General features: G+C 40.9%; 1 protein-coding gene across 26 annotated transcripts in view; it reads left to right on the forward strand.

Moving 5' to 3' along the window:
* The window catches only part of LOC137101345 (ryanodine receptor 3-like), a 91,305-nt gene that overhangs the window by 12,027 nt on the left and 66,773 nt on the right, over positions 1 to 12,505 (forward strand). For 20 of the 26 annotated variants that reach the window (XM_067479671.1, XM_067479672.1, XM_067479649.1 and 17 more), the window contains exons 2-4: positions 6,582 to 6,701; positions 9,744 to 9,848; positions 10,646 to 10,666. In XM_067479671.1, the coding sequence (XP_067335772.1) occupies positions 6,582 to 6,701; positions 9,744 to 9,848; positions 10,646 to 10,666 (246 nt within the window). The remainder of the gene's footprint in view (positions 1 to 6,581; positions 6,702 to 9,743; positions 9,849 to 10,645; positions 10,667 to 12,505) is intronic. The other 6 variants (XM_067479652.1, XM_067479664.1, XM_067479665.1 and 3 more) reach the window with 1 other exon arrangement.

Consider the following 12,505-nt stretch of genomic DNA (forward strand, 5'->3'; position numbering starts at 1 on the left):
ACCTCTGCTGGTGTCACATCACTTTGTGAGCGGACATTAAGCTTCAAATCTGTTAATCACTGCAACACTAAACCACCAAAGAGTGTGTGTAATCTCCAACTGTACTTTCTGGAACAGTGTTACCTTGCTTTCTGCTGGAGATAGTACATGTCTCATAATAATTGTCATGTAAATTGGTACGAGTTATTGGTATTTTGGTTGTAAAAATTGTTCAAATACCTCGAGTAAACAATACTTGGAATAACGGCTGGTTAGGCTGACAATTTCTCAATAATGCGTCATTATGGACCGCAGTGTAGTCTCCTCTCCTCTCCTCTCCTCTCCTCTCCTCTCCTCTCCTCTCCTCTCCTCTCCTCTCCTCTCCTCACAGTGTGCTTGTAGGGGGTGCAGCCGCTGCCCAACTGTATTTTGTTCTTCCGAATGCCACCACCTGTATCAATCTGTCCAGGACAAAGCCTCAGTGTGTGAACCAGCCTTTGTACAGTGTTGACTGGCCCCTGGTGATCATGGAGACTTATTATCCTGTACACCGTAGAACAGTGTCACATGGGGAAAAAGGCAAGTGAGGCAAGTGCTGCAGTGTGTGATGCATTTGGCTTTATTTGCTTCTGCTTTTCCATTGCTACTTTACTTTGTTCCTCTCCTCTCTCCTTTCCTCCTTTCTGCTCTACCCTCCAGCCTCCTCCCAGAGGGCCAATCGGTGCCACCCTTGGATCAATTTGCTGTTGATTCACTTGATTCTTTGGCACAGGATCAAGCTGAAAACGAAAGAACAAATCTGACCTCAAAGACAAAGGGAGGGAACAGAAAGATCATACAGCTGCTGGACCAGAGTCTGGAGTCTTTACTTTGATGGGATATACTTAGCAATGGCAATTTCTTCTTAACGGAAATTGTAATTGCCTTTTCTTTTGAACTCTTTGGATATTTACACAACCTGTTGCAATTTCACAACCACAGAAAGTTGGGTGTTCTTTAGATGAATGAAATGTTTGCAGCTTATCTGTGCAAGCTTTGTTTACCTCATTTTAAGGATCTAAAAAAATCATGTTGTAGGATGCACAGCTGGTGGCTCTGTCAGGTGTCAATCCAAAATTATTGGATTTAAACAGGATTTAAGCATGATGACACTATCTGTCATGTTGTTCCAATCCTTTGGGAACACTGTACTCCACTGCATAATAAACAGTGTATATTTTTCTACAGCGTTAGTGTTTCTATTGTGAGGGTCGCACATGATAAGCGATGCTGATATGTAATGAGTACAAAGTGCCGGGTGTAACATTATGCAAGCAGTGGCAATAGTAGTGTCACAAGAGGCATTGGAGCAAGGCATGAAATACAGGAGCAATTCCGTTGCCACCGCACCCTGCCTCCTGGTGCTCCAAAACAGGAAGTCTCTGTTTTATATGCAGAGCAGAGAGTACTTCGTTTTTTTTCCTTTCATGTTTGTGTCTCTAAGATGTTTTGTGACTCCAGCTTTACAGTAGTTCTTGCAGTGCCATGAAGATGTACTTGAGAATATGTTGCCAAATCTCTTCCGGCCCTGGACTGTGCATGATAAGGTGGTAAGAGTTTCTCTCTGCACTGCTCTGCACTATATGCTGAAATGCTGTAGACATCTCTTTTCACCAAAGGATTAGATATTAGAGAGAATAACATAAAGTTCTACGATTGTACGGTAGAACCGTCCATTTGTTTTCTGGAGAACTGGATTCAGCAGCAGTTTACATGAAAAAAACCCACTCTTTAAATAATTGCACACTTTGAAAGGCCTAATGCCAGGATTATTCTTTCAAAGGGCCATAAAAACCCATGATTTGCCTTTAAAGTCTGTAATCACTTCTTATCATCAATAATATTATTCATGTTGTGTTTGTGCGATTATATGTACAGTCACATTACAAAGCCTGGCCTGGAAGACCAGTGTTTGGCTTACTGCAGCACTGAGATGGAGACTTTTGGCATGCAGACCTGTGACCATGCAAACATCTTAACCAATATCATCATTCCCCCTCTTCATCAGGAGAGCCTGATTGGCTGGAAGCTGAAAATAAGCTGAGCTGCCTTCGGAGTCCGCTCATTGGTGCAGTGCTACTTACATGTTAAGCAAGGTAGAGTTTAGATACACAGTAGAGATGACAAATGGATGGATTTATATAGTACAAAGGAGTAAGAGTGAGACGGTGGAAGAGTGGGAGTGTTGTGACTGTCAAATTCAACCTTAAGGAGCCCTTGGGGACTTAACACAGTTTATTGTTGTCTTTAATGACATCTATTGAGAGCTGAAGTATTGACGTCACATGTTGCCTGCTTTCTACTAGCTTCTGTACTTCAGTACAGTCTCACTAAGGATTTCAGGAGATGTTAAGGGAAGTTTGTAAATTGTTTGGCTTTGGTCCAGATTCTAGATTTCATATTTAATAATTAGTGAATGTCCAGGGTATGTATTCTCACTGCTTTGATTAATTTTAAGTTAATATTTTTTCCAAAAAACACCTACCACTGCAAATAGCTCCAAAATACCTAAAATAACAGAAGTCACGAAGACTGATACTGATATGGCTGCTGCTGATGTGGCGATGCATGTCAGCCAGTGCTTTAGAGGCCGGGGTGCAGTGGGTCAGAGCTGAATGAAGGAAGTGGTGAAGGAGTGGCCATCTGTCAAGGTGCATCTATATTTAGATTTAGTTCTTTTAGTCTAGAACACTAATTCACACCGGTAAAGAAATCAAATTATGCTCTTAGCACTGCACATTCTCCGATGCCTGAGTATTTTTCACTGCCAAGCAGAGTCCAGAGCTGCTCATCTCCAGCCCTGGCTTTTAAATAAATGTCACCCTGAAGGTTTATCATTTCCAGTGCACATCCAGAACTGATGTGTTCATTTGTAGCAGTGTGACCCCTTTTACAAGCTGTATTTCTCACGTCTAAGTCCTCTGCAAAGGGAAAGCTCATGTATGCAGCCACAGGTCCAAAGCCTGGCAAAATGTGTGAATCGTCTGTCAAACTCAACCCTGATACTTTCAGTTTGCTCAGTGTAGCAGGCAGGGCTTGTGTTCGCTTGACTCTCCAGCTCAGATGCAAAGCTTTTAAGATGATGCAGGTCAGGGCACACAAGCTGAGGAGACAGCAATCTCATTTTTTGTTTAAAACTCGACCACACAGATTATTTCTGTCATTCTTTTCTTTTCTTTTGGGAGGTTGGTGTTTTCACTTTCATTCACTTTGCAGTTTGGTCTGTTATAAAAGACAAATCCAAAAGCTGTGCAGGATCATCCAGTTACTTAAATACTGCATTCACACACAGCTACATGTAGGACGACCTTGATTTGATTTTTAAGACTTTGGAATCTTTGCCGAGATCCTCTCCTCTCGGCCACCTCATATTGCTGTGTAAGCAAATCAGTGTGTAGCTTCACCCTCCTCCAGGTGGAAAGTAAAAAGCTGGTGTTGTAGACTTCTTGCACAAGTTGAAAAGTAACTGGACCCATATTGAGCATTTTACCATTAGATGTAGTAACTGAGAAAATCATAAAATTCCTTTTGTGTCCAACAAGTTGTGGGTTTGGTGGTTGAATCTTGCAGTTGATCCTGTCAATACGCGTAAGTGTCCTCGGCAAGACACTGAACCCAAGTTGCATGACAACTGTCATCGATGGGTGTGTGTGTGTGTGTGTGTGTGTGTGTGTGTGTAAATGAAAAACAACACAACACAATGCTCTGGGTAACAGTAAGGCAAAAAAAAGTGCTATATAATGTAAGTGCAGACTATTTAGATTTATTTATTTTGGTTGTAGGGTGCAAATAAGCCATTTTATAATAAAGCTTTGTATAAAATTCAGTTAGATTTTAATTTTATGTGATCAGCTTGTTAGCATTCAAAGAGACCAAAGGTTGTATGTTATGATTGTTGATGATTTTATTTTTAAAATTACCATCTCTGTCTAGACAGCACAGTGAACCACACAACTGACTGCAAAGTTGTTTTCAGGGTTCTGTATTTTTAGTAACTTGAATTATTGCACGATTTTAAATGAGGTTTTCCTTACCTTTGACAGAAAGGGGAAAACTGCAGTTACCCTTTGGCTCTGTGATTAGCCTTTTCAATGGTTGCTCTGAAGATACAATACAGAGACTGTTGTGTATCAAAAGCTGCTGGATTCCCAAAAGTCCAATGTTTCCTTAGGTTTTGTAAAATGACCCATCCCAAGTTGAGGAGAGCATCTTTCTTTTTAATCCGACTGATATCACTTAGTGCTTCACTTTATGAATGATTGATAGCAGTGAATGCCCTCTCCTCTTTGGTAGCCGTCACTGGGGGATAAGCATGTAGAAGAGGTTGGTAAGAGAGGAAGGAGGATGAAAAAGAAAGAGACTATGTCACATCCTTAATCGTACTTCGGTGTGGGAATGAGGGGAAAAGGACAGGCGTGGGTAAGACAGAGGCAGACAGTCAAGAGTTAGCCTCTGATTAAAAAGATACTTGTATTGTAAACTATGTCTGTGTGCGTGTTTGTGTGTGTGTGTCTGCATGTGCACCTTGGAGAGACTGACAGGACTGCTGCTCGCAACAATGCAGTCCTACGGTCCACATAAGCCCTGTGCCTGATCCTTCAGCAGGGAGCCTGATTTTATGTTACAGCCCAAACAAGTGTTGATTTGCCAGAAAGGTTTAACGTTTTAATCTGTATTAATAACATCCTCATATTGATCCAAGACTGACAAGGATTATTTAAAGTCTTCCCCATGATGGCCTCAAACAACGAATGAATGAGACAACCAATTCCAGCAGTCAGGATTATCAAGAACATCTGCTTCCCGTACATTGTAATGTATATTACAGTGATGAACTGCAATAATATGTGTAAATATACTTAAGGGGTGGATGATATTGTCTAAAACTTAGATTATAATTATGTCGAAATTGTGATCTTACAATTTGATTAAACACGGAAAAAAGTTAGTTGCTATGGCAAATGGAACTTGAGTCATTTGATAGCAGGTGGTGATTCATGGCAAGACCCTCATAACTCTGTCTCTGCTAATGTGACCTAAATTTCATACTTGGCTTTCATAATAAAAACTGATCCATCACCATGACAACTGGGCAAATTCCATCAAATTTTGAAGCCCTCTACTCTTAAAAAAATGCTACTCAAACAAGAGTGTAAAGTGCTTTCATTGGGGGCTATTTTAAGCAGCAGTTTTGGTTCAGTACACTTTCCATGTGTCAGAGGGTGTTTGTTTTTTAGAGGATTGGTTGAAAATAAGAAGAATATCATGAAAATCCTCATTCTTATAATAAGAAATAATGCCAAGATTTTGTCCCCATAAAAATGATTTTATTATTAAATATCCTCTGCACCCAGTACTTCCAGAGTCTCACAATGTGAGCAGAATGTGAGGCACATGTGAGCATCAACACACGCACACACCACACACACACACACACACACACACACACACACACACACACACACACACACACACACACACACACACACACACACACACACACACACACACACAAAATATGTCATGCGTGCATTTTTAGGGCCCTGAGGCATGCTGTATTGATTTTTAGGCAGCATTTCGAAACACACAAATGTAATCTACATAGCCCACATGCACTCAAAGACATAGATACTAGTCGTCTGTATTCCTCTCTCTCTCTCTCTCTCTCTCTCTCATGCATAGTGCTGTTGCACTGTAATAAATTGCTTTACTGTTACTACTAGTACTTTTGCTGCACTCTGCTCTCAGCACAATCCACCTCTCGTTAAATGTAGCAGCTAGCCATTGTTCTGAAGCCCCCCACCCTCCCAACCCCTTCCGCCTCTATCCCATAGCAGCTCGTATCAGCAGATTTCCACTCCATCTACCATTGCTAAGAGTAACTATGTCCAGTTCAGCGTGTAAAGGGCCAACACTATAAACACAACCCATTTACACAACGGAAGCATCACTTTTTTTTTTTTCAGCTGCTGTACTCACAAAACAACTTACTGGGGGAGTTGTTCGATACTAACCCACCATTGTTGACGTCTTTAAATTCTACAATTGCTACTCCTTTGGAAAGACAGAAATCATAATTCAATGCCAATATTTCATGTGCAATTAAGATATTTATTTGCATATTTACATGCATATTTTGTTTATACTGATACTGATATACATTCTTTAGACATATATTGTTGAAATGTTTTTAGCCAAAATGAAAAATGTTGATTGAGACTTTTATTTACAGACTTTGAAAATTTGAAACCCTCCAATCTACTGACTCAGCCTCATTTGTACCCTATACACGGGTTATTAGAATTAATACTTCAGTTCAGTTTTACAGTTTTTGTACTGCACTGCACAGTGTCTTAGTACTTGATTATTGCATGCATTTCCAGCTCCTACTAGTCTATTACCACCGTCAGGGGGACTGATAAGCAACTAAACAATTTTAGAGCCTCTGTGATACAAGAGTCCCTCCTGAACAATGGACTAGGATATGCACATACGTGTGGGTGGATTAAGGTTCTCCCATGAAGCACAAACACACAGACTGAAGTCTGTTTTTTACTTGACAGGATGATGAAGTGGTGCTCCAGTGCGTGGCCTGCATACAGAAGGAGAATCGCAAGTTCTGCCTTGCTGCTGAGGGGCTTGGCAACCGGCTGTGTTACCTAGAGCCCACATCTGAAGCAAAGGTAGGCTCCATTGTTTCATTGTTGTTTGTCTTTCTCTTATTTAAAAAAATGTTCGGTGGAACATACATATTATTGGGGTGCTTGTCTCAGCTTTCTGATAAATTTTACTGTTATTTTTACACACATATATGCAAACACAAATATGATCAACGAACGTCACATGAAGCATTTTGCAGAAATGTGAACCGATTGAAAGGGTGCATTCACCCAGACGAGAGCTCCATGGAAACCAAATAGCGCCTTATCCTTGTTAAGGCCCGGCAAACAATCAGCGAAGTCACACGAAGACACAGAAACGCAGCTCAGCACATCATCAGCTCACATTCACTACAGTCTCTCTGATGTGCTGTTCTTCCAAGGGTTCAGGCACTGCGTTGCTTCTCAGTGGGCCCACCGTCAGATCATAATACCCTGAAATTACGCCCCTGAATGTGTTTGATGGATTGTTTTATAACAGTGTAGTCGTTGGCTTTAATTGCCAACGGCTTTAGTGCAACTTACTGTAGCTGCATTGTTGGAGCTGTGGACACATTGTTAGTTTGTGTAGTTATGAGAAGTATAAACCTCTGATAAGGTAAAGTTCATAGTTGGCATTTGTAATAAGCATGTTGCCACCTACTAATGCATTTTTGGGCAACGATGAATGAAGGTTGTCCTAAACATGGTTCTTTTAAGCACTCAAGATATTTGGCATTAGTTTGAAAATAATAATTGGCTGGAAATCATAAGAAAAACGTCCCTAAATATTCTATTACTGCCCCCCCACCCACTGCATCGCCCGTGCTAATTTGGCATTGTTAATAAGCGTTAGAAGGAAAACTGGACAACATGAGGAGGCTCAAAGAGAACAAACAACTGAAGGGCATCAGAATTTGGTTGTACATTAGAGTAAAGATCCATGTACTCTTGACATTTAGTAAACTCTCTATTTTCAACAACCCTGTTTTACAGCAGCTCTCACACAGAGTACTGTGTGTGTTTATCTTGGGTGAGGGGGGTGCTGTGCACAAAGGCAGGTGAGCATGTCACCTCATATTGGATGGTAATTATTACTGTCATGTGTGATGGATGGTATCTCTATCTCGCACTTTGTCTTCAGTGTCTGTTTATTTATTTTTTTTACGAAAAGGCATCACCCCACTTTTGCACCAACAATAGCGAGGTGAAAAAAACCCGAGATGGCAATTTAGAAGTGGGCCCTGACAATTCCATGGGATGCCTCCTTTCATTGGTGAACCAGTCTAGTAACGCAGCACAGAAGCAGGACGACACAATGAGGTTGATTTAAAGTGTGCAAAGTTTAAATTGCAGCATCAGTCAGCCTATGAGACGCTGGTGGATTGTTATATGCCGCCTTCAGCTCTCACCTGTCAGTGACTGAATATTATGATCACTGGAGGGTAGAGGACTGCATACCATAATGATAGTGAAGCTGTGTCCCTGTCCTGTAGCCCTTTGATATTTGTCTCACTTCTTGATCTACCCTGTCTGTTAACATTTTGAGCAACTTTTTTCAATTAACCTGAAAATGAATGATGGAGTAGGACAATCAGGACAATCAGCAAACCCTTTTTGACCCTCTCTCCGGAGGAAGAAATAAAGAAACAATCTGTTCTTGCCCACCGTCTACTGTAGCTACACTATTTCCCTCATCACACGATTGGTCATAAAACAAATCATAGGACGGCTGTTTTTAAGCTGTCTCCCTGCTTTTCCGTTGGACACTCAACATGCCCCTCAGATGTTTCAGATTTCCGTCTCCCTCCCCACCAAGTACCACAATACTGTGCTTGTAGAGAGCGAAGGTCAGCCGTTGGTCACAGAAATAGATGAGGGCACACGGTGCAGCGTTGCTTCTCACCGTTCCTTTACTAAGGTTTTTCTTTGAGTGACATTGCTACAGAGAATTTGGGCTAGTGCAGCACCAACCCCAACAGCAAGCCATGACATGGCCAAAATGTTTTCATAGTATTGTAAGCTTACTGTACTGTAATAGTTTTGGCATTTATACCTCTAAATGACTTTGCATTTTATACACTAATGGGCATTTTATTCATAATTACTATGTTTTAAATGTAAATCTATTGTTACTTCACATTGAAACTGTGAAATCTGCAAATGAGGTTAGGTCTACCTGTGCGAGTCAACCACTTTGGGAGAAGTTGAGACATTCAGGAAGGAGGCCAGGGAGGGTGTTGTGGTTGGTATCATTTATCTTGTACTCTACAATATCTGCTCCCCTCATTCTGTCTGGGAATTGCCCCTGTCCTCTTCTCTCCCGCACAGTGCTGCCCTGGATTGGGATGCTCTTCTGTACTTTTTCTAATAGCGCTGTGTCCGGAACCTGGCTTATCTTTGTGCAGGCTGACCTGAGAGCGCTTAATCTGTTTTCAATGAATATCACCCACTCAATTAAGACAAATGTGGTTCAAGTGCAGTAAAAATGCAGTGCTCACCACAGGCTTTATGAGCGGGCATCTAATCAGAATATCTCAGTATCCATTTTTCAGGTTATATGTAAATATTTTGCTTATGTAGTTCTTTACCAGTTTAAAATCAGTATTGATGCGTTGCAGTTTTTTGGTAATAGTTTGATCAGTGGTGCTTTTGTTTGGAGTGGAATGTGTTTGTCGTACATGTGAATGTGCTTGATACTTTAAATAGGCTGTTGCAGCAGCTGTGTTCATAGCGGTAGTGTTTAGGTTTGGATCTACATTATAGCTGAGGACATACTCTCCCTTAGATGGCAGTTTCTTTCACTGTATTCTTTGCTCTGAAACACCAAATATCAAGTCTAGTCATTCACTAAACTTAAAAAAAAAAACAGAATTAAACTGTGAAACCTCATCAGGTTGTGCTACACTGGGCATGAAACCACTTTTAACAGCTATGGCAGTGGCATCCATTGTGCTCTATGAAGCTTTAGTTTATCAAAATGTATCAGATGTATGTTATGTAATAAATGTAGTTCTTGAAATCTGTGTGTGAGAACCTTCATCTGGTTTAATTTGAAAACCATGGCCCATTTATGTGTTGTTGCAGTATGTTCCTCCAGACCTGTGCATCTGTACCTTTGTGCTGGAACAGTCCCTGTCGGTGCGGGCTCTGCAGGAGATGCTGGCTAAGAGTGGACAGAACAGTGAAGGGGTGAGTGATGGTAAACCGAAGCCTTAACACACACACACACGCATACACACACACACACACACACACACACACACACACACACACACACACACACACACACACACACACACACACACAAACACATTCACACACACCCGGACACAGACAACCCAACTCTTTATAAGCCATCTTGATGGACTGGGCCACATTCTGTTTGGTATCTCCCACTCTGTATACATTAGCCGTTTAGGCATTCAGAGGAAGTTGTACAGATGTTTATTTTAATTAATGCAGTCAGCTAAGTTGAATGATTTTAACTTGTCCAGTCACTATAAAGGGATCAAAATAGGCCCATTACAGTGGTCTGTGGATACAGACTGCAGAATGAATATTAATGAGAATGAAGACGGATGTACTGGAATTACAACCATTCCTCCAGCGCAGCATAACATTTCCACATTTGATTAACCAAACTCTCAGCATCATATACAGTACCTACTGTATTTTAATGCTCTCTTTGCTTTCGGGATGCTTATTTAATGAAAGCATCCCGAAAGCAAACAGAGCAGCTTACTGTACAGTTGGCTTTTATCATCAATTTCCAACATAAAGAAAGTATAGATGAATTTATGGTGGCAGGAATCTACCAGCACTATGTGGCTGAATTTGTAATCATTTGTCACCGTATTCGCTTTTCCTAATGTTGTATCTATTGTATAAGTGTGTTTCCTTCTCTCTCTCATTGCTGTGACAGATGTGTAATTGTTCCATCTTTATCTTCTATTTTCTTATTATAATCTCCATCTACCGCATGATAGACACGAGGCCCGGATCGATGGGTATGTTCACCACTCATATCATTCCCCTGTAATCCCTAATGCATGACACGGTAGGTTAGTCAAAGTATCCAATTAGCTCCCCTCTTCACCCCCTATTTGGCCTCCTCTGGTTTGTCCAACACTTAACCACTGAACATTTCACATGAGAAGAAGTTAGAAATCATGGTTTGTTCTAAAACACCAAAGCCTGTGCTTATGATTGTATTGTTTTTTGTTTTCTGAGGGAATAGATTCTGTTTTAGTTCCTACCAAGCTGACAGGCACAAATAGAGTTTTGTATAGACTCCCCATCATCAGATCTTACACAACTCACTTTGCACTAGTGTTGGAGAACTAGTGCAGTATCAGATTATTAGTGTTGTCCTAAGGGGAATCGTTGCAGTAACATTTCTTTAATGAAACCCTCATATAGGATCAGCTCCTATTTGTTACAGTATCATTTTCTAGTTGTTTTGGCTGGATGACATGAGATGATGCTGAGACCAAAATTTCTGAAATGAGACACAAAATGATCATGAGTGATTTAGTGAAAATCAACAGCTACAGTATCGGCGTGGCTTTAGACAGTTCTCCTTTAATGCAACATGGCTAATGGAGGTGAGAAATCTTATGAATCCTCAGTTGATGAGGCTCATTTTTATTGACTTGACTTTAGGTATAAATGGATCTGTCAGGGCTGCAGCTTTGTTGCGAGAGCAGAATGATGGAAGTCAAGATTATTGGTATCACTGCTCTGTCAACCCTGTCACATCAGGTGTGTGTAGCACTCAATAGTTTTCCCAATTTCCCATTTACATCATGGTACTAGAGAAATGCTAGGCTTTGTTCAGAGGCAGGAAGGTTTCTTGACTTATTAGTGTTTTTTAATTAATTGCAATGGGGGGTAAATCAACACACAGCCTCAGCCAGATGTTTCTCCAGTTAACAATGCTGATATTACTCTAGACTGCAAAAAGTGATGGCTCAATTTCAATTGGACTTTATTATTGTTAAGGTTTATACTTTATGCTATAAAGCATTTATAGTTGTAAGAAGTTGGAATTCATAAACTTTTCCTTAACCTTTAACATCTCATGTGGCTTTGTAGCTAAGACCTCAGAGACTTTTAGATGACTTGAATTGGCCATTTTAACAGTGGTACTTCCGTGCATTCTCTCCACTCACGTTTATCTGTTTTCGATATGGTCTACCTATTCATCATTATTTGCCTATACGGAAATGCCACTGAGGGAAGCACCATTAAAGGGGAAATGGAGGTTGACTATGTCTCAGCTGAGGCTTGGAAATCAATGTCTTTGAACAGATGAGCTTATCAATAGATAGTGGCTGGAGAAAATCGGTGGTTCAGGCAGTTTTAGCTGGAAGGCACTGAGACACCGTCGAGGTTCTGTATAGACAACACACTAAGAGCTAGTGGAAATGCCAATCCGCATTTAGCTCAGTATCCTTTGCTGCAATTTATCTTCACTCATCCAAAATGCACTGACCTGTTTGATTTGGGGGGTCGCTGGTCAAAAGGTCTACTATGAGGTCTACTATAACTATGAGATCAGTCAGTCAAAGATACGTAGCCGCTCTGACGACCTCTGGCGTGTTTATGTGTCTCTGTTGTCACTGCACTTTTGCTTATAGCTTGGCATTAGTGTGTGGCTGTTCCCACTCCCCTTTATTAAAAACACACACACACACACACACACACACACACACACACCTACACACACACACACACACACACACACATACAATCTGCTGCACAGGTCACACACCAGGAGGTGGCATCCTGCTAAATGTCATATCTTTGACATTTTAGGAATTCATATTAGGGTGTCCCTTGTGGAC

Source organism: Channa argus, chromosome 16, assembly GCF_033026475.1.
Source record: "Channa argus isolate prfri chromosome 16, Channa argus male v1.0, whole genome shotgun sequence".
In the NCBI taxonomy this organism is placed as follows: domain Eukaryota; kingdom Metazoa; phylum Chordata; class Actinopteri; order Anabantiformes; family Channidae; genus Channa; species Channa argus.